Genomic DNA, 22354 nt, shown 5'->3' with positions numbered 1-22354 from the left:
TTTAATATTTCATATTTCCTCAAACCAGGTGACAGCTTTTAATATTTCATATTTGCTCGAGCCAGACACGTATAATTCGTGCTGTTAAAGAACCTATTAGCTAAAATGTTAATTTTGGGGGGTCTCCTAGTGATTGACATTTAAATTTATTGAATGTTTTTACTAAATATAAAAAAAAACATAGCCCCCAAGGATAAGCTCCATTACTCATAATTTGTGTTACATCTCTCAGTATTTTTCTGTAAAAGAAAACTATTGTGCCGGCTTTGTCTGTCCGTCCGCCCTTTTTACGTCCACCCTCACATCTTACTACTGAGGGTAGAGGGCTGCAAATTGGTATGTTCATCATCCACCCTCCAATCATCAAACATACCAAATTGCAGCCCTCTAGCCTCAGTAGTTTTGATTTTATTTAATGTTAAAGTTAGCCATAATCATGCTTCTGGCAACGATACAGGATATGCCACCACTGGTCCGTGGTTAAAGTTTCATGGGCCGCGGCTCAGACAGCATTATACCGAGACCACCGAAAGATAGATCTGTTTGCGGTGGCCTTGGTTATACGCTGTACAGAAAACTCGATTGCACCGAAGAACTTCGGCGCATATTTTACTTGTTTTTAATGTGTGTTTCCTGACAGTTTACAGATCAATCTTTATTCGCTTTTACTTATGACAGCTTAATGGAAGTTGATGTTCGCGAGTTAAAAGGAGAAGCAGCCGCTAGTATTTTAAAACACGCTGCCCAACAGATGTAAATTATTTTACATCATTATTTTGTAATAGGTAATTGTTTATTAATATATATTTACTTGTTTATTTATTGCCTTGACGGTGTTTGGCGGTTTTCATGTTTTAATATTTGCATTGTATATATATATACATATATATATATATATATATATATATATATATATATATATATATATATATATATATTAAAACGATGAATGTAGGGTACTGACCCCTTGCTTTTTATTTTCACATTTCTGTGGAAGTATATTTCTTATAATTAATTTTCACTGTTTCCATTTGATTATCAATTACGTACAATCAAAACTACAGTGTTATTGGAATATGTGAACATGCTCGTTGCGACGCGTTAAAAAACCACTCATATGCAGAGCACTTTCGAGGAAGCTGTGACTTCACTTAAAGCTTCCTGAAATTTGGCCCAGGGTGAAATCATTTTTTGTTTTTGTTTTTGGAGCGCCAAAAGCTTTGACTGTATTCTTAGCTTTGATATATATATATATATATATATATATATATATATATATATGTATGTATGTATGTATGTATGTATGTATATATACACACACACACATATACAGACTATAATCGAAAAGCATTTCTTATCCTGCGCTACCTATTAGTCATCAGTCTCTCACCGATATTATACTGTGCATTTCTGATCCTCATAGTTGCTTGACCATTGTAATGTAATCTTTCACTCTGCAGGGTTCTCGAAAAGACTTTATCAAAAAAAAATTCTAAATCGTTAGAACGTGTTTTTATTTATATATACTTTGTTTTCAAAAACTGTAAATCGTCAGGATTTTATTTCTTTTCATGGAACAAGACTTTCTCCCATATGCCCAAACTGGCCTCACTGATGAAGTTTTTATTTTACTTGTTTCATTCTGTGTTAGTTTTTTTATTCCAAGAAGTGTAGACTATTTGAGGCCCACAATTGGCTAATCATCCGTTTTGCCCGATTAGCCTTTTTCAGCCTGTCAGTAAACTCATTTTTAAAAGATGCAATATTTGGTATAACTTAACAGTATTTTTAAATCTAAATTTGATGTTTTCTCAAGTTATGATTCACGTACATCGATTTTAAGACCAGTTCCTTTTCTTAAATTTTTTAGCATTTTCCATCGTCTGCCTCCTACTTCTTAATATACCTCCATCTCACTTCCTCACCCCCACCTTCTGTACTTCCCCCTCCCCTCATCCATCCCCCTTCCTCTATCCCCCCCCACACACACACTTACACAAACATACAACATTAACGCATAACGGTAATGGCGTCGGGAGAGACTTATGTTTTTATTTGTTTTTTTCTTCCCGTTTCTGCTTGGGCCAATAAACCCTATACCAATACCCCTCGTGCGCCCATGCCCAACGCCCAAGGCTAGGTTTCCTTGCCAAGTGTGTCAAGTACACACGCATACCTCTCACTTACTGTTCAGGCCAGTGTTTTGTTTAGTACATTTGTACGGCCTGAATGGAAGGGCCATCACTGTATATTCTCTCTCTCTCTCTCTCTCTCTCTCTCTCTCTCTCTCTCTCTCTCTCTCTCTCTCTCACACACACACACACATTATTCGTCTGGCTAATTTAAAGTGTTTTCGGTCTTTTATTTTCCATTCTTTGTAGGTTCCAATAATTCTCTCTCTCTCTCTCTCTCTCTCTCTCTCTCTCTCTCTCTCTCTCTCTGTGTCATACACACACGCACACACATTATTTGTCTGTGTAATTCAAATTTTTTTCTATCTTTTATTTTCCATTCTTTGTAGGATACCAATAATTCTCTCTCTCTCTCTCTCTCTCTCTCTCTCTCTCTCTCTCTCTCTCTCTCTCTCTCTCTCTCTCTCTCTCTCTCTGCCTAATATATACATTTTCTTTCTCTGTTTTCTCATTATACATTCTTTCGTCTCTATTTCGGCATTTATTTTTCTGTCATCCTGATTTTTTTCATAATTTGTTAATTATCCATTTATTTATTTTGTTTTCTCTCATCAACATCGTCACGTTCCCCATTTCTTTTTCATGATTCTCCAGTCCTCTTAATTTTTCCGTTATTTCATTTTTCCTTGCTTTCACCTTTTTCATATTTTTCTCCTTGCACTTCTTCCAGTCTCTTTCATTCAACTATCATTACTCTGTATTCCTTGCCGTCTTATTGCATCGTTCATTTTCGTCATTTTAAAAGAAAAAGGACCTTATTAATTTGAATTTTTCGTTATTATGAAGGTTCAAATCTCCTTATAAACCAGTGTTCTTTTAGCTGTAATTTTCCTTTCCTTTACAGTACCATTAATATTGTTATGTTAATAAAACAGATTGTCGGATTTCTTCACATTGCCGCCGACTGGTATCTTGGTATGTACATGATACCCATTATTGCAGATTATTGGACGTTTATGCTGATTATCAAATGCCTTATCGAATTATTGTGCATCATGGCATGCAACATTCTCTTCTCAGATCATCGTACGTTATTGCAGATTTATGTATACCATTATTTATCCGGTTATCAAAGACCAGAGCGAAGTAAATTATATTTGCCTTAGTATGTCAACATATTGACCGGGTGGAACTAAATTTTGTGATATTGTAAATCTCCTGAACCCATTTTCACACCTAACCAGTCACTCTCCTGTTTGCATATTCTAACACAAACCTCACGCGCGTGATGAAAATTACCTTGTATGCCAAATGTCCTCTGTATGTAATACAATTCTATACTGAACTGGAAATAATGATACAGGTATTTATTCCACTTAATATATATCAGGACAAAACTGAAATTCCTCAAAACAAAGGTATAGAAATCAGCATTCCTACCCATCTGCCTTATTTAATCATCAGGAATGTATTTTGTTACAGTATTTCAGAAGAAAACTGAAATTCCTCGGAACAAAAGTATGGGAATCTTCATTCATACTCGGCTACCTTGTTTAATTATTACTTTCATTAATTATTTAGGATTATGAACAGGATTGATTGACAGGTCATAGAATCAGAATTGATGGTAATCTTCAGGATTAATCAAAGCAACAGTTTTTTTCCTAAGCTACAACTTCCACAAAGAGCGACTTAAACTCATTACCATTTCGTTGCGTGATGCTGCCAGCTCTCTCTCTCTCTCTCTCTCTCTCTCTCTCTCTCTCTCTCTCTCTCTCTCTCTCTCTCTCTCTCTCTCTCTCTCTCTCTCTCCTTTAAGCGTATAAGTGGACATTTTAGTTTATTTAGTCTATTTCAGGGAGAAATACTTGAATCCTCTAGCGGTACAAATTTCATTAACATAAAACTTAGGTTTTTCTGTCACCACTCACTTTTTGAGCTCTTTTTCTCCGTTTTTCGTAGAGAGAGAGAGAGAGAGAGAGAGAGAGAGAGAGAGAGAAAGTGGACATTTTGGGTGTTGTAAGAAGTTTATTTATTCAGATTCAGGGAGAAAATTTTGAATCCTCCAGAGGTACAAATTTCATTGACATAGAACTTAGGTTTTTCTGTCACCTCCCACTTTTTGAGTTCTTATTCTCCGTCTTTTTTAAAGAGAGAGAGAGAGAGAATTACATTACGTAAAAGCTTTCTAATTATCCTAAATGGAAGAACAAAAACTACTTACCAGCGAGACATGAACGTTACAAGAGTAATTGACAAGTACAACTCGACGCAAAAAAGTTAATTATCAGTCGGAGGGATGGGGGCGGCGGTGATACGGTAACATGTATTCGCATATGTATACTTACGGTATGTTTATCTGTATAAATGCGTACGGTGCGTTTATAATAAATATACATAGGTGGAAGCAATGTAACTTATTTGTGGTCAGTATATATTTATATATATATATATATATATATATATATATATATATATATATATATATGTGTGTGTGTGTGTGTGTGTGTGTGTGTGTGTGTGCGCCCATGTATGTATTTATACTTATTACTTATAAATGATTATATCTGGATATGTATACATACGTAAAAAGAAATATTTACACATTAAAGACCCGTTTGTTTATTATATATATATATATATATATATATATATATATATATATTTATTTATTTATTTATTTATATATATATATACACATACATGCATACATATATAAATATACATACACACACGCGCGCGCACCAAGAAACAACTCAAGAGAGAGAGAGAGAGAGAGAGAGAGAGAGAGAGAGAGAGAGAGAGAGAGAGAGAGAGAGAGAGAGAGGCTGGAATACGAATCAGCAACGAAAAAAAAGGAAAAAAAAATTGAAAACAAGTAAAAGGTTGTTGGGGCGAAGGCGTCTTCGGGTAAGAATGTGTCTTCCGTGGATGCTGCTGTTGGTGCTGCCTCTGCTGCAGCTGATGCAGCTGATGCTGCTGCTGCTGCTGCTGCTGAAGCGTCTTCAAGAGAAGAGCAATTAGGAGAGGAACACGCAATTCAGCACTCCCTCTCCCTTACAAAGAGCCTGACGTCGGCTGCCGTGGCAGGGATTGACCCCGTCCGTACTCTTCTTCTCTTTTATTCCCTTCTCTTCTCGTCTCTTCTCTTCTCTTCTCTTCTCTTCTCTTCTCTTCTCTTCTCTTCTTGGGAAGAGAAACGGAGGAGAGGGACGGTGATATCGGAGGAAAGAGAGGAAGAGGAGGAACGGAACAGGAAGAAGAGTAGAAGGAGCGAAGGAGTCTGTAGTCCTTTTTCTTCTCTCCTCTTCTCTATTCTCTTCTCTTTTTCTCCTCTTGGGAGGAGGAACGGAAGAGAGGGAAGGTGATATCGGGGGAGAAAGCAGAAGAGGAGGAACGGAGGAGGAAGAAGAATAGAAGGAACGTAGGAAAGGGAAGGTGAAGTAGGAGGAGTGAGAGGAGGAAGAAGTGGAAAGGAGGAGAAAGATGAATGGTTAGGAACAGAGAAGAGGGGAAGGTAATATCGGAGGAGAAAGATGGAGAGAAGGAACGGAGGAAATAGAAGAACAGGAGCAGCGGAGGAGGGGGAAATGGATATCGGAGGTAAAAGAGAAAGAGGAGAAACAGGAGAGGGAAGTAAATGTAGAAGGAGAAAGAAGATATTGCTAACGAAGGAAATGAAGAACTGAGGAAAGATGGATGAGAAAGAAGCGGAATGAATCATAGGCGAAATTAAGGATTAAGAAATAGCTGGAAACTGTAAATAAGGAAGGAAGGAGAATAATGGAGGAAAGGAAGAATACGATAGGGGAATAGCGGAGGAAACGGAAAGAAATAAGAAAATTATTGAAGAAGTGTAAAGGATGATGGAAATTTAAAGTAAGGGAACACAGAGGGAATTATGGGAGAGGAGAAGTGAGTGTATGACGGAGGAACAAAAAGAGAACACTGAAGAATTAGTTAAAAACGGAATAGGAGGAAAGAGAATAACCTTGAATAAGAGGGAGGGGAGAGTAAAGATATAAAAAAAAGGATGAAAAGTTTTAAAAATTAATAGAAGGAAGACAATAAATATTAGAGAAGTAATTAGAAAGACGAATTTACCAAAGGAGGCACGTCAGTGTAAAGAGGAATGGGATAAGAAGGACAGGTAAATTAAAAACAAGTATTAATTGCGCCGAAGTTTCTTCGGCGCAATCGAGTTTTCTGTACAGCGTATAATCAAGGCCACCGAAAATAGATCTATCTCTCGGTGGTCTCGGTATAATGCTGTATGAGCCGCGGCCCATGAAACTTTAATCACGGCCCGGTGGTGGCATATCCTGCATCGTTGCCAGACGCACGATCGTGGCTAACCTTGACCTTAAATAAAATAAAAGCTACTGGGGCTAGAGGGCTGCAATTTGGTATGTTTGATGATTGGAGGGTGGATGATCAACATACCAATTTGCAGCCCTCTAGCCTCGGTAGTTTTTGAGATCTGAGGGCGGACAAACAACAGCCGGCACAATAGTTTTTTTTTACAGAAAACTAAAAAAAGGAAGAACAGGGATGAGGAGGGTATGTAAGAGAGAGGTAAAGAGGTTAGCGAGATCGTGCAGCGCAAAAAAAGAAAAAAAAATCTTGGCGTGAAATGAATTCGTTTGGAAGGTATGATGAGTTTCAGGCCATAGGGCTACGAGTGGTCAGGGTATGCGTAGTTGTGGGCATAATATGATAATAAGTTAGGATGCCCAAGAAGCCCCTTCTGGTGTGTCTGAAGCGTGTTCGTCTTTTGTTTATCGTTCTAGATTTTGTCTTGTGTACTGATTTGTTTATCGTAAATATGCGGGAAAATTATAAGTTGCATATTGTTGTTTTAGGAGGAAATACTTTTGTTTACACACACACATATATATGTGTGTTTGTGTATATATAATATATATTATATATAATATATAAATATATATATATATATATATATATATATATATATATATATATATTACACATATAAATATATGTGTATATATTTACTCTATATACATATATATTATGTCTGTGTTTTTGTTTATGTTTGTCACGTTGCTTTGTTATGCATTATGGAAAATAACCTCCGGAAGAATAATATCAGTTAAATTTAAATTTCCTTAAATGTTTTCTCATATTATCACCATCGACGTCATTGTTGTCATCATGATCATTATTACTTTTTATACCCACTGCAATATGACTCCTAATTATCTATATGATAGCCAGCCACTTAAACAATTAGTGTTTTGAAAATGCAAGAGAATTCACCATGAATGATTCAGCTAATTGTGTGAGTTTTTTTTTTTTTTCATTTGGGCTTGGCTTTGGCTGGATTCTTAAGAGAAAGAGAAAGAAAATATGAATCTTTATGACTGTATAGGCCTTTTTAATTTGCTTTTTTCGGTTTTTCAAAGACATTATATATCGGTAACTGATAGTGCACGTACTGAAGCTTGTTGGAGATGGTTAAAAAGGGTGATAAATTTTACCTCTTAAATCATTTTGCACGCCGTAATGTTACGTCTTTTGTTGGTTCTTCTTTTTAAGCTGTTTCGTATGTATTATGTATCCCGTTATTTGTTTATTATTGGAAGATATATGTCCCATACATTTCTCTTTAACCTGCTGGTGATTTCTACTCAGTAGCCTTAATCAGACCATTCAGAAACGTTAACTTGATCCTTTTGTGTTATTATTGTTTGCGCTTCGATTCTTCTTAAAAGAGTATCAGTGTCGTTATTAAGAGGTTCCAGTGATATCTTGTCAGCATTAACCTAACCGTTAACCCGATTAATGTCTTCTGCATCATCTCACTGGAATGCATGATCAACACCATGCTGTCCAGAGGAAACTAAAACTTGGTGGTTATCCGTGAGCTATTTCCCTTCTCTTCGGAGGAATTCTGGGGGAAAACCACGTACAAGAAGCTTCCCTCAGTCCGACTTGTACAGCATATCACTGCCATCTACCGGACATTATGACAGATAATTAATTTGCATCTCGTTTTCTTTGTCTGGTGATGCGGCACGAGATTTTATTTTGATTTTATTGAATCCTTCGTTGATGTTTGGTAGTTTTTGTTGTGGGCTTTCACTGATTTGTGATTGGTCGAAGCTCCTTGCGGGGCACAGGATCTGTCATCCATGCTTACGGTATTGGGTCTGTGCTGAACTTCCTGAATTAATGTGAAATACGTTTGCGATTGGTTTAGTCGCGGTCAAATAAAACTCTGAAATTCAGGGACTCCCAAGAGAAAAGTTTCCTGTATCATGACTCGTATGTTCCTTCAGGTTTTCGGGTTGAGTTTTGCTGTAAGAAAGATGGCGCCCCAGAATTTTATCAATGTTGTCTTGACCCGAAAAAAAGCATTCCCGTAATTTTACTCATATTCTCTCTGGCAGCAAAGAGATTCCCGTATTTTACCAACACAGTATATAGCAGAAAAGAATAAATTTTACTTTGACATAAACGGCAATCCTAGAATTTTTTTTCAAATTGGCTACGTTTCTATATTGTCAGTACCAAGGATACCTCCTTTCAGAGACTGAGAGTGTGATCACGTACTGCGTTCGCCCTTGCTAAGAGTGATGTTTTCTTTGTAAGGAAGGTTTTACTCTAGTTGCCCTCTTCCAGGAATTCGAATTGAAAGATTTTCGGGTGGTTTTCCAGTCTTGGCTTCTGTTGTTGAGCTTCCCTTCGCTGGAAGGTTGTCCTTGAATATGTCTGTAAAAGGATTTGGAAAAATTGTTTCCCATAACTCATAAAACCTTACTACGTCCATTTAAAGACAAGAATGCGGCCTCTTTTTTTTTATTCAAGGGAAGAGCCATTCATTTTCTCTTACGGTCTTTATTTTTTTTTTTTTTCCTGAGACTCTGTCAGTTGATGGTACAGAGATACCTACCCTTGGCGTTCTAAAAAAAATGGTAAATGAAAAGTTTTATTCAGCGGTGTAAGCTTGATGAGACGTCATTCATCATTTCATTTCTTCACTAAAGTAGATGGTGAAATCGAGAATCAATTTTTCACTCCTTACCACACTTACGGGCCGCCCTAAACCAATAGTTCGTGCTGGGATAAAGCCACCTTTATCGACAGCCAATTAGCCAACTTCCCCGTCTGATTGACCAGTCTTCGGAAAGTTCCCTTTTTTTTTTTTTTTTTTTTTTTTCCGGCACTCTCCTTCCAATTCTTCTTATATTGTGACCTTGCCCTCGAGAGTAAGTCATTTTGAGTGCATCTTCTCTCCCTCTACCTTTAAACTTTGGGATTCCTTTGCCTCTCTTGTGTTTCCGGAGTACTTTGGCGAATTAGATTTTATCAGTCTCGCATATTGCCCGGCATAAATGCACTGAGAATATGTATATAATATATTTAATTTCTTTGAATATGAATTACTTACATGTATGTGTTATATATATATATATATATATATATATATATATATATATATATATATATATATATATATATATATATATATAATATACATGTAAATAATTTATATGCAAAGAAATTAAATATTTATTATATACATATTCTCAGTGCAGTTATACTCAGATAATATAAGAGACTGGTGAAATCTAATTCCTTAATATATATATATATATATATATATATATATATATATATATATATATATATATATATATATATATATATATATATATATATATATATATATATATATATATACGTTGTATTAATGCAGTGTACCAGTGCTCATACGTACCAGCCTGACACACCGTCTCATTCCGCCTCATAGAGCGAAAGACAGATTATCAGAAAAGGAGATTAAAAATAAATATCGCGGTGGAGGAGGAGGAGGAGGAGGAGGTTTCTTCCCCCTCCTCCTCCTCCTCCTCCTCCTCCTCCTAACATGGGAATGAGAGATGGGACGAACCAGGCGCAAGAATGAAGATGGAATGGAGTTAGGAGGAAGGAATTAAAGAGTCGGTTATAATGAAGGGGGAGGGAGGCAATAACTCAGTCTGCCACTGCTATATGATGGATGGGATCTCACGCCACCACAGACTGAGAACCAGCGCTAATCTCTCTCTCTCTCTCTCTCTCTCTCTCTCTCTCTCTCTCTCTCTCTCTCTCTCTCTCTCTCTCTCTCTACTCCATCCTTTCAGACTCCAGACACCTCCTACTCTCTCTCTCTCTCTCTCTCTCTCTCTCTCTCTCTCTCTCTCTCTCTCTCTCTCTCTCTCTCTCTCTCTACTTCATCCTTTCAAACTTTCCAGATACTTATTCTTTGCTAACCTCTCTCTCTCTCTCTCTCTCTCTCTCTCTCTCTCTCTCTCTCTCTCTCTCTCTCTCTCTCATCCTTTCAAAACTTCTAACCCAGTAATCTCTCTCTCTCTCTCCCTCTCTCTCTCTCTCTCTCTCTCTCTCTCTCTCTCATAACCCTTGGTAATATTACATCCCACTTGTCATATTCGTAGGGTGTGCTCAACTAAACTGACTGCAATTTCATTACCAGAACCTTGGTGGGTATTATTTTTTTTCTTCCAGTCATCAGAATCATCATCATCATCATCATCAAAATAATCATCATCATCATTATCATCAAAATCTGAGATCCCTTTTCAGCTCTCTCCGTCCTTATTCGCTCTCCATTCATGACTAATTCGCTGTCTCATTATTCGTCTTCCCAAAACAGCCCGTGATGAGTGATAAAAGTCTACGGTGATAATACTCCTTGTTTCACTTTTCATCATTTTTCTTCATCCAGCGTTGGTTGATTTTGGTGAAATCTTGAAAGAAACTGATAATTTACAGTACCCTTTATCTTCACGTTTATGTATATGTATATCTCTTGATATTCTTACATTAACTGATACCTATAGAAGTCGACCCTTATACACCTTGCTGAAGAATCATGTCAACGGAAGATATTAGCGTATGTAATCCACGGAGAATCTTCTTTTTCTGCATCTTTTTTCCCCACTTCTATGTGGGGTCGATGCCTCTGACAGCTTTCCTCCTCCACGTGGCTCGGTCAAACACATCATCCTTTGACAATTGTTTGTCTCTCAGATCTTCTCTAACTACATCCATCCACCTTCGCTTCGGTCTTCCTCTTGTTGTCCCTCCAGGCACTTAGTTCCTCATTGGAAAGGTGGGTACCGTTCTGGGATAGTACTCTGCTGGGCCCGAGTTCGATTCTCCGACCGGCCAATGAAGAATTAGAGGAATTTATTTCTGGTGATAGAAATTCATTTCTCGTTACAATGGGGTTCGGATTCCACAATAACCTGTAGGTCCGGTTGCTAGGTAACCAATTGGTTCCTAGCCACGTAAAATAAATCTAATCCTTCGAGCCAGCCCTAGGAGAGCTGTTCATCAGCTCAGTGGTCTGGTAAAACTAATATACTTAACTTAACCTCCATCTGCTCCACTCTCCTCCCTACATATGTCTCTTCCCTTCTCATCACATGGCCATACCACTGCAGTCTTCTTTGTTGGGCCTTCTTTGAGAGTTAAACGACTTTAGTGGTTCCTCTTATTCCTTCATTTTTGATCCTGTCCATTTTTGTTACTGAGGTGGATGTAATCCACGAAGAAGAATATGATGCCCTAATTGATATCCGTGATGTAATCAACTTTCAGATTTTTCTCGACACGAATTACCTTTCAAAGGGGATATCTGTGTGTGTCTTCTTTGTGTGGAGTTTCAACATTCTTGTTTTCTTTGCCTAAAGGAATGAAAGGAATCGGAGGCACACTGTAACAGAATTACGTGTGTATGCGTGTTTCTTGGCCAGTTCAGTTCCCAGCTTTAGAAATATTTATTTTGTGCATGCAGGGTGATACGATGGTCAATCGTATTTATTGAGTTGTAATTCAGCTGCAAAAGATGAATATGCACAGCTTTTCATTATGTGTGTATGTGTGAATGTTTATATGTATATATATATATATATATATATATATATATATATATATATATATATATATATATATATATATATATATATATATATATATATATATATGTATATATATATGTATATATATGTGTATATATATATATATATATATATATATATATATATATATATATATATATATATATATATATATATATTATAGATATATGTATGTATAAACCTTCAAAGAATGTCTCTGCAAGAGCTGTATACCTTAATGATTCAGCCACCATTTGCTACCTATACTAATCGTATGCAAAATATTCGTGGTAAATAAGGCTAGCGTAAAACAAACACATTACCCACGCGCGATCAAATTTATTTTCATCATTCACTCGACAGATGCAAGTCACATCCCTGGGGCCTCTGATTTCTTCGAATTTCCGGATGATCTCGCCCTTAGGAAGAAGAAAGTCGGCAAACACTTGTAGAATTAATCTTTTCCTAAGCTTTTTCCTAATCCGTGATGAAAGCGAATCTTAAATATTACCTCAGGCGTTCTGCCTTCGCGCACGATTATACAAACAGAACTATACATATTATATATATATATATATATATATATATATATATATATATATATATATATATATATATATATATATATATATATATATATATATATATATATATATATATATATTTATATATATTTTATATATATCTACATACATACATATATATATATATATATATATATATATATATAAATATATATATATATATACATGTATGTGTATGTGTGTGCACATATGTATGTATATACAGTAGGTATGTGTGTTCTGTCAGTCACATTTATCAAAATTACATTCTCTCTCTCTCTCTCTCTCTCTCTCTCTCTCTCTCTCTCTCTCTCTCTCTCTCTCTCTCTCTCTATATATATATATATATATATATATATATATATATATATATATATATATATATATATATATATATATATATATATATATATATATATATATATATATATATATATATTATACATACATACATATATATATATATATATATATATATATACGTGTAGGCACATTTTTATATATTTATATACGTGTATATTTTTAACAAGTCTGTTTTTCGGACCGTTCATATCAGATAGTGGCATCTTACATAAATTATCCGAGGTGTTACTACGGACGAAGACTCCAATTAGCTTCATTATCGACAGGGGCGCCTTGTTGAATTTTAATTAGGTGCCTTTGAACGAAAAGTGGAATCTTTTTCCGTATTACAGTGTCATCTTTCCCTTTATTATGTTTCTCCTGTAATTGTGAGTATTCTGACATACCTCTCTTATGGTTGTGTGTGTGTATGTATATATACATAATAAAAATATATATATATATATATATATATATATATATGTATATATATTGTGTGTTCATATATACATGTATGTATTTATTATATATATATATATATATATATATATATATATATATATATATATATATATATATATATATATATATATATATATTTATATATATATATATGTATATATATTGTGTGTTCATATATACATGTATGTATTTTATATATATATATATATATATATATATATATATATATATATATATATATATATATATATATACAGTGTTTGTTTGTTGTAGGTGCCATAATTTATACTTCTCAACATCCATATACGGGTGTGTATGTATGTATTTACGTTGACAGTACATGTAACAATGTAATTTATAAACCTAATCACTTCGTTAAGACAAAATGTATTGTGAAGACGTGAGGAATTTAGAAAGAGAGGAAAAAAAAAACCTCTTCAATGTGTCTTCTTCCCTAATGATAAAAAAGATAAGAAAATATGCAATCGTACACGCTTTAAGAAAAAAAAATCGTAAATTTTACCATTTTACTTCCTCTTACGATCCTGAATTTTACGACGCCCCGACGCAAACGAGAGAGTTATTTCATCCGTCTGGAAACCATTGGCCTAACGAGAGAGAGAGAGAGAGAGAGAGAGAGAGAGAGAGAGAGAGAGAGAGAGAGGAGAGAGAGAGAGGAGAAAAAACAGTAGACATTTCTATTCTCCGTAACAGCAATTAAGAGCGAAAGAGAGAAAAAAAGGGTGCACTCTAAATTAAGTGCAATCATAGGCCCCGAGAGAACACGGAGAGAGAGAGAGAATTGCAATCATAACCCCCTTTTTTTATTTTTTTTAATCCTCATTCGTTGTGAGTACCAGCAATCACCCTGTCTAACGCAATGAAGAAGAAGAAGAAGAAGAACAAAAAGGCAGGAGAGTGAGGGAGTGAGTTAGATAGTTGGTTTGCTTGCTCGCTCGCTCGCTTGCTCTCAAGCACAAAAATCCTTTTTCTTGAGGCAGTTGGCGTCGTTACCATGGAAGCTTTCGTTCGATCTCCATCATGGATTATCTTGCTAAGTGGCCTTGTGGGTTGTTTGGGAGATATATATATATATATATATATATATATATATATATATATATATATATATATATATATATATATATATATATATATATATAACGTGCTACTGTGTCTGTTTGCATGTATGTGTCTTTATGCGTATTCGCATTGCCACTGGCAATTAATCGCCCTTTTAGCTGCGTACATCAGTAAGAATGTAACCCCCATTAGTTATTTATGTAAAGCTTTTTCGTTGGAACTTCGCTAATTGTTGAGTTCTCTTTCCATTTTAGTGTACCGCTGTATTTCTTAACAGAAATCGGCAGACTGGTGTAAAGTATTAAGAATGATATTGATGTCTTCTAGGCGAGTTGTGATTTCTTCTTATTTCGAGAGGGGATACGACACACATTTTCTAATTCATGCAATCTTTACCTAAATACTTATTTTCACATTCCAAAACGATTTTGTAACATATATATATATATATATATATATATATATATATATATATATATATATATATATATATATATATATATATATATATATATATATATATATATATATATATATATATATATATATATATATATATATATGTATATATATTAAAATCCACTCCCATGTGAGATGGTTATTCAGTATCCCGAAGGTTACGTCATCCCTCCCATGAAATCTCAAGATAGTTACGTCAATTGCCCGTTGAACTGCCATTACATTAGTAACGATGGGATGATGTAAGCTGCTCCGCACGTAAGATCAGTGACCCTTCCTGGGTCTAAGAGTTTTTATATCTTTATTCATACGATGAATATTTTCCATTATTATTTTTGGTGTTTTTAGATGTCGTAAAATACGTGTGTTTGTTTCGTATTTCTCAGTTTGATATATAATTTTAGTTTGGCGCTGAATTTTAGAATTTCCTGTTTTTCTTTTGGCATGAAGTAATTTATTGTTTATCATGCACAAACAGGCACACGAACACATATTACACATATATTTTGTATATATATGTATATATAACATATATTCACATACATAACATATATATGCCTATAAATACCTACATTTATCAGTTGATATTATATACATACATTCATACATATATATATATATATATATATATATATATATATATATATATATATATATATATATATATATATATATATATATATATATGTATATACATAATATATATACACATAAATATATATACTTACATGTGTGTGTACGTATGTATACATAACCGTATGAAAATCTGCTTTATCAGTTTATGAAAAATATTGATGCAAATTTCTTAAAATTTTCGTTTCTCATCTGTGGATATATGTTGAATGTATATTAACTGCCATACGAATGCTCAATCTTTACGTATACAAACATAATCCCCTCGTATTAATACGCGTACTTATCATAATACATAAATGCGCACCTTCCCTTCGTATCGGTGATCAATTTTTGGGCAGAATTTTAAATCCGTTTGTCCTCATTTCTCCTTGGAAATCTTTCTTCCTCCCGCCCTTTCGCACCCTATTATTCGCGCCCAAAAGGCTGTGAACTTCTCGTGAGAAGTTTATCATGGATGAGAGTCGTAAACGTCGTCACCTTACAACTTCATTATTCAGGACGTTCGGCGTCTCAAAACTTCACTCGGAACTTCAGTGGAAGAAGTGGAGGGAGAGGAAGAAAGTCTCCGGTGGTGTTTGCAAAGTCTCGAACTTGTAGGATAAATGTTTTTTTATTATTATTATTATTATTATTATTATTATTATTATTATTATTTGCGTAATAAAAATACACAATTATATAGTAAACTATATTACACATGGTAATAAAGTTTGCTATATAATTGTGGATTTTTATTACACAAATTGTTTTCTACGATATTGTGAATTTCTTAATATTATTATTATTATTATTATTATTATTATTATTATTATTATTATTATTATTATTATTATTATTTGTGTACTAAAAATCCACAATTATATAGTTAAGTATATTACACATCGTAATGTAGTTTACTATATAATTGTGGATTTTTATTACAAAAATTGTTTTTCACGAGATTGTGAATTTATTATTATTATTATTATTATTATTATTATTATTATTATTATTATTATTGTACTAAAAATTCACAATTATGTAGTAAACTATATTACTATGCAGTATGGTTTACTATATAATTATGGATTTTCATTACACATTGTTTTTCACGAGATTGTGAACTTCTTAGAATTATTATTATTATTATTATTATTATTATTATTATTATTATTATTATTATTATTATTATTATTATTATTATCATTGGTGAAGAAATCCCCAGTGAGAAGGAGAATCGCGTAGGTTTTCGAAAGCTTGTTTTTGTCGTATTTTGTATATATATATATATATATATATATATATATATATATATATATATATATATATATATATATATATCTAATATATATTTACATTTACACCACCGTGGATCTCCTCACCATTTTAGTGAACTCATGCTATTATTATTATTATTATTATTATTATTATTATTATTATTATTATTATTATTATTAACCAAAGAGTTTTCATCTTATCTTGATTCTAGTTGTGGATGTTATTATTACATTTTACACCTTCCGTACATTAAATACTCGGGTTTTGTAAATTATATATGCCCTTGCGAGTCACCTCTTGTTGCTAAATATTACATTAATACTTGAGATATGTTTATATCAGTACTCTTGAACAAAGCAACGTGCCTCATGGAACGACGTTTGAGGGACAGCTTCTTTGAAGAGTTATAAGTATATGAAATTCGTGTAATTAATTTAATTATGGGATTTAAATAACTTCCTTTATTTTTCCGTTTGTTACGGCATTCATTCATGAATGGAAAGTTCTTCGCCCATTTGATGGAGGAATGATACTTCCGGTGACTTTTTGTAAGAGATTAACGATTTCTTGACGTCGGGATGACCAGATGAAATATATTTTAGAGAACTACCGGTTCCATTTCCCCTTTTCTCTCTCTCTCTCTCTCTCTCTCTCTCTCTCTCTCTCTCTCTCTCTCTCTCTCTCTCTCTCTCTCTATCTATATATATATATATATATATATATATATATATATATATATATATATATATATATATATATATATATATATATATATACATGTTAAATTAGTTTATTTATATTGATAATTTCTGCTGTTTTAGTTTCTTTTTCATGAATTTCTCCATAACTCTCTCTCTCTCTCTCTCTCTCTGTTTTCTGTTGTCTTAACTCTTCATTTTTCATGTAAATTTTTACATAATTTTCATCTCTCTCTCTCTCTCTCTCTCTCTCTCTCTCTCTCTCTCTCTCTCTCTCTCTCTCTCTCTCTCCTGTCTTAAGTGCACCCAAAAACTTAGACATGTCAACTTTCATGAAACAGAAATTTCTCACTAGCGTTAAAATTTGATACAAATTTAATACTCTTTGCCTTACCGGATTATAAGCTTGATACATAAAACACACGATCTTCGAAGCTACAGTGATTTGGAGGCAGGAACTTATTCGTATCCCTTCGTCGCCTCCGTCTTTCAGTAGGACAAATCTTACGCCTTTCAAAATACCTACTCCGTGACCCTAGACACTTGTGTTATCGGTGGGGCAAAGCGTGATATCGGCATTTTATGCCCTTCGCCTCCAATCCCCAGGTCATCTTGAGGACAGAGTCTTATGTCCTCCATATAGGATGTGTTTTTACACCAGTTTGCTTTTTTTGTGACTTCTTCTTATGTTAGTCTGTCTGTTTGTTGTAAAAATTAGCCATAAATTCTAGGATTTAATTATTTTTTTCTTTTCAAAATAATCATAGACACGTGATCAACGCTTTGTATTTTGGTATTATTCTGGTGTGTTACAGTTTGCTTGTTTGTGACCCAGTCGTATCTCAGTCTGTCTGTTTGTTATAAAAATTAGCCATAAATTCTAGGATTTTATTATTTTTTTTTTCTTTTTAAATTTATCAACTCTTCTTGTTTGGTATTAATCGGTTACGTTGCAGCAGTTTGCTTGTTTGTGACTCAATCGTAAGTCAGTCTGTCTGCTTGTTATAAAAATTAGTCACAAATTCTAGGATTTATTATTTTTACCGTTTAAAATTAAAATAGACATTTGATCAACTCGTTTTATTTGGTATTACTCGGTTATGTTAATACGGTTTTATTACCCTCTCTGCCTGTTATCAGGATAGTCGTAAATGACCCAGAGATCAATCCTTTTGACTGTGGTGATCCAATCTGAGTTTCTCTCTACTTTTGTAATATTTTTCCTCTTTAATACTTATTTGAGTTTCTACTTTTCATTATTTTTCATTACGTCTTTAGCATGCTAACTTCTTGGTCAATTTACCCCGTGAAAAAAAAAACTCAAAATATGAACATTTGAGTTCTTATATTTCGGCATTGTCCATTTCGTTTTCATCATGCCGGCATCTGGTCAATTTTTCAATGCATTTTCCTTGATCAGTACGATAATCTTGGATTGTGTGTGTGTGTGTGTGTGTAAGTGTGGAGGGGGTGGGGGGAAGCTTTTGGGGGCTGGGATACCCCCTATCTTTCGATCTAGGGTGAACATCGCGCTCACGAGGATTTTAATGTTCGATGCATAAGAAGACGAAAGCGGAGATAATATTTTATGCCTCTTTAAGACCTTCCTTTTCCTTTCCGTTAGTTCTCGCTTTTTCATTAATTTTGGACGTTTTAATTCCTCCGGGGTCTCCTCCGATCACCTGTGGCACTTTCAGCCCTTCGCTGCAAATCTTCCCCGACGGCATCCGGGATGATTAGGGGGATGATTGGTTCGTTAAACGTTCTCGGGAGGAGAAATGAGTCTTCCCGGAAGAGAAATGGCCGACGGTATTTCCAGACGATAGCCTTGATAGGGGACAGTGAGGAGAAGTGAGGGAAGCTAGTGAAAGATTTTATATAATTATTTTTATATATATATATATATATATATATATATATATATATATATATATATATATATATATATATACAGTATATATAATATGTATGATGTGTAAATTAATGAAGGTTGCATTTTTATAATTGTAGAAGGGTATGGAAACCTAAGGTAGGATAGTGATGACTATAGAAAAATATTCATTGGGGAATCTGGGAATTTTTTGTTAGCTCAGTATATGTCTGTGTGAGTCTATTGCAGAGTAGAATTTCATACGCATTTTTAACTAGGCTATTTTTATAATACTTGGAAGTCCGTTTATTGTTTAGAAACAACGGATTAAAAATGGTGGACTTTTTCCTACTTTAGCGGAAAATTCGTTTCCTCGTTGCAAAAAAAAAAATAGTTTTGCTGTTGTTTTGTGAACTAGTCTTTATATCGTAAATAATTGTTTCTGGGGAAAATATTGAGTTTTCTGTTTTGGTCGTATTCACAATCCAACAATATTGTATTTGCGATCACCAAAATTTATATTATTTTTTTTTAAAATCATGTATGCATATGAACTGTATATATATATATATATATATATATATATATATATATATATATATATATATATATATATATATATAATAAATAAATAAAACTAAATTTTATTTTTATTAAAAAATAAAACTAAATTTTATTTTTATTAAAATCCAATGGGTGCATAATTGAACATTATATATATATATATATATATATGTGTGTGTGTGTGTGTGTGTGTGTGTGTGTGTATGTGGTGTGTGTATATACACTCTTATTCAATATTTCGGAAACTTTGTTTCAATCTTGCCATCTTTGCGTGTTTGTGTGACTGCGTGTAGCGCACGTCGATGTGTTCTTGTTTCGTAATAAAAATAATCGTAGTTTCTAAGATACAGCATCATCACGACCACCATCATAAATTGTTCCTTGGTTCATAAATATTTCAAGTACTGTAGATTTCTACCGGGTTTGGTTAAGTTCTAGTAACTATTTTCGGTAAATCGGCAAAAATTACCCGTTTAGAAAATGTCAGGTTTGACAGCTGTCAAATTATGGATCTTGCGTAAGCTTCTTGTTAGTGGTCAAGAAATTGAATTTTATTAATAATTATAACTGAATATGGCTCTTCAATTTTATGCCAATTCTTAGTTTTCTGTAAAGGAAAACTATTGTGCCGGCTTTGTCTGTCCGTCCGCACTTTCTCCTGTCCGCACTTCTTCTGTCCGCCCTCAGATCTTAAAAACTACTGAGGCTAGAGGGCTGCCAATTGTGTTGATCATCCACCCTCCAATCATCGAACATACAGAATTGCAGCCCTCTAGCCTCAGTAGTTTTGATTTTATTTAAGGTTAAAGTTAGCCATAATCGTGCTTCTGGCAACGATATAGGATACGCCACCACCTGGCCGTGGTTAAAGTTTCATGGGCCCCGGCTCATACAACATTATACCGAGACCACCGAAAGATAGATCTGTTTTTGGTGGCCTTAATGATACGCTGTAGCTGCTGAACAGAAAACTCGATTGCGCCGAAGAAACTCCGCGCATTATTTTTTACTCGTTTTAGTGTTCCTTAGTGTAAGATTGCTATTAGCTCCGGAAAACTGCGTTGCCATACAAAAGCGTTTAATTTTGAAAAGAAACCATTTATCTAAATGCTGATGGTATTGTTGCAGAATAGCGATTTAGTTGACTTTTGATGGAACATCTCAATAAGAATTTGTATTAGCTCTACCAAGAGATATTCTAGTTCATATTTTTCATCACAAGGGTTTGAGATAGTTCCGATTTTTGCACTATCGTCCCTAGATACGATTTTACAGGATGGCTCATTCATGTTGTGTTCGTGTTTCTGTGGTTATTTTTTAATGAAGTGGGTTAAATATTATTGTATTTTTTTGTGCTATGCTGTTTTGCACAAATTTTTTACTTTGTATCGCATATTTTACCAGTTTTGCCCTATTTTAAAACCTGTCTCATTTGCGAATTGTATTTCAAGATGCGTATCGGTAATTATTCTAGTATTCTTATTTATATCTTAGTTTTTACCTGCATTGTATTCTTGTCTACACTGCAACAGCGTTGCTGCAGACGAAGTCCTTCGGGCCGTCTCCCCAAAGAGAGAGAGAGAGGAGAATGAGTACGTACGGCCTGAGTTCATGCGTGGAATCACCGTGACTCCCATTTCTGAAAGCCATTACGGCCCTTCCTTTCAATGCTTTAGCGATTTGCTGGTTGCCAGTGTGATCAACCATTACTCGTCCATCTTCCCCCACACCTCCTCTCTTCGTCTTTTCCCTCAATCCCAATCCTTTCTTTTTCCCCTATAGCAACGCCTGTTCCCTTCCCCCCCCCCCGTCATCTCCCTCCCCTTTCTCTTGCCATTTTCTTGTGCCTTTCCTGCGGGCCTGATTTGGGATTTTGCAAGGGCTGACATTTTGTGTTTGTTCGTGTTTGTGATTGTCTTTTACGTGTTGGCTTACGCGCGTGTTTGTTTGTTTGTTCATGCTTTTGCCATCAATTGTCTGCTTACTTGCATCCTCTAAATTCTGTAGCTTATTCTTGTGTAGTTTTGTGTGTTTGCCTTCTACTTTCCGTCATTACTGTCTAGTTTTAAGAGTTCCTTTTAAAAAAATGTGGTTTATGATTGTCGATATGCAACTCACACTGTGTTTCTCTTCTTTTTTCCCTCGTGACCTACAGATTCAGCCAGTACGGCTTCAAGTACCACCTTGAGACCCCGATCTCCACCTCTCAGCGAAGGGAGGACGACCGCATCACATACATCAACAAGGGCCAGTTTTATGGCATCACAATGGAGTACATACCGGACCCCGAGAAGCCTTTGAAATCCGGCACCGTCAAGGTAAGTGTCATTGGCTTTCACGATCTCTTTTGGGGCAAAAAGTC

General features: G+C 34.5%; 1 protein-coding gene across 3 annotated transcripts in view; it reads left to right on the top strand.

The window, feature by feature from the left end:
* Positions 1 to 22354, top strand: part of grh (grainy head) — a 378710-nt gene that overhangs the window by 270186 nt on the left and 86170 nt on the right. For all 3 annotated transcript variants that reach the window (XM_067110721.1, XM_067110722.1, XM_067110719.1), the window contains one exon: positions 22148 to 22310. In XM_067110721.1, coding sequence (XP_066966822.1) covers positions 22148 to 22310 — 163 coding nt within the window. The remainder of the gene's footprint in view (positions 1 to 22147; positions 22311 to 22354) is intronic.

The sequence above is a fragment of the Macrobrachium rosenbergii genome, chromosome 10, assembly GCF_040412425.1.
Source record: "Macrobrachium rosenbergii isolate ZJJX-2024 chromosome 10, ASM4041242v1, whole genome shotgun sequence".
NCBI lineage: Eukaryota > Metazoa > Arthropoda > Malacostraca > Decapoda > Palaemonidae > Macrobrachium > Macrobrachium rosenbergii.
This window is presented reverse-complemented; position numbering and strand designations above follow the sequence as displayed.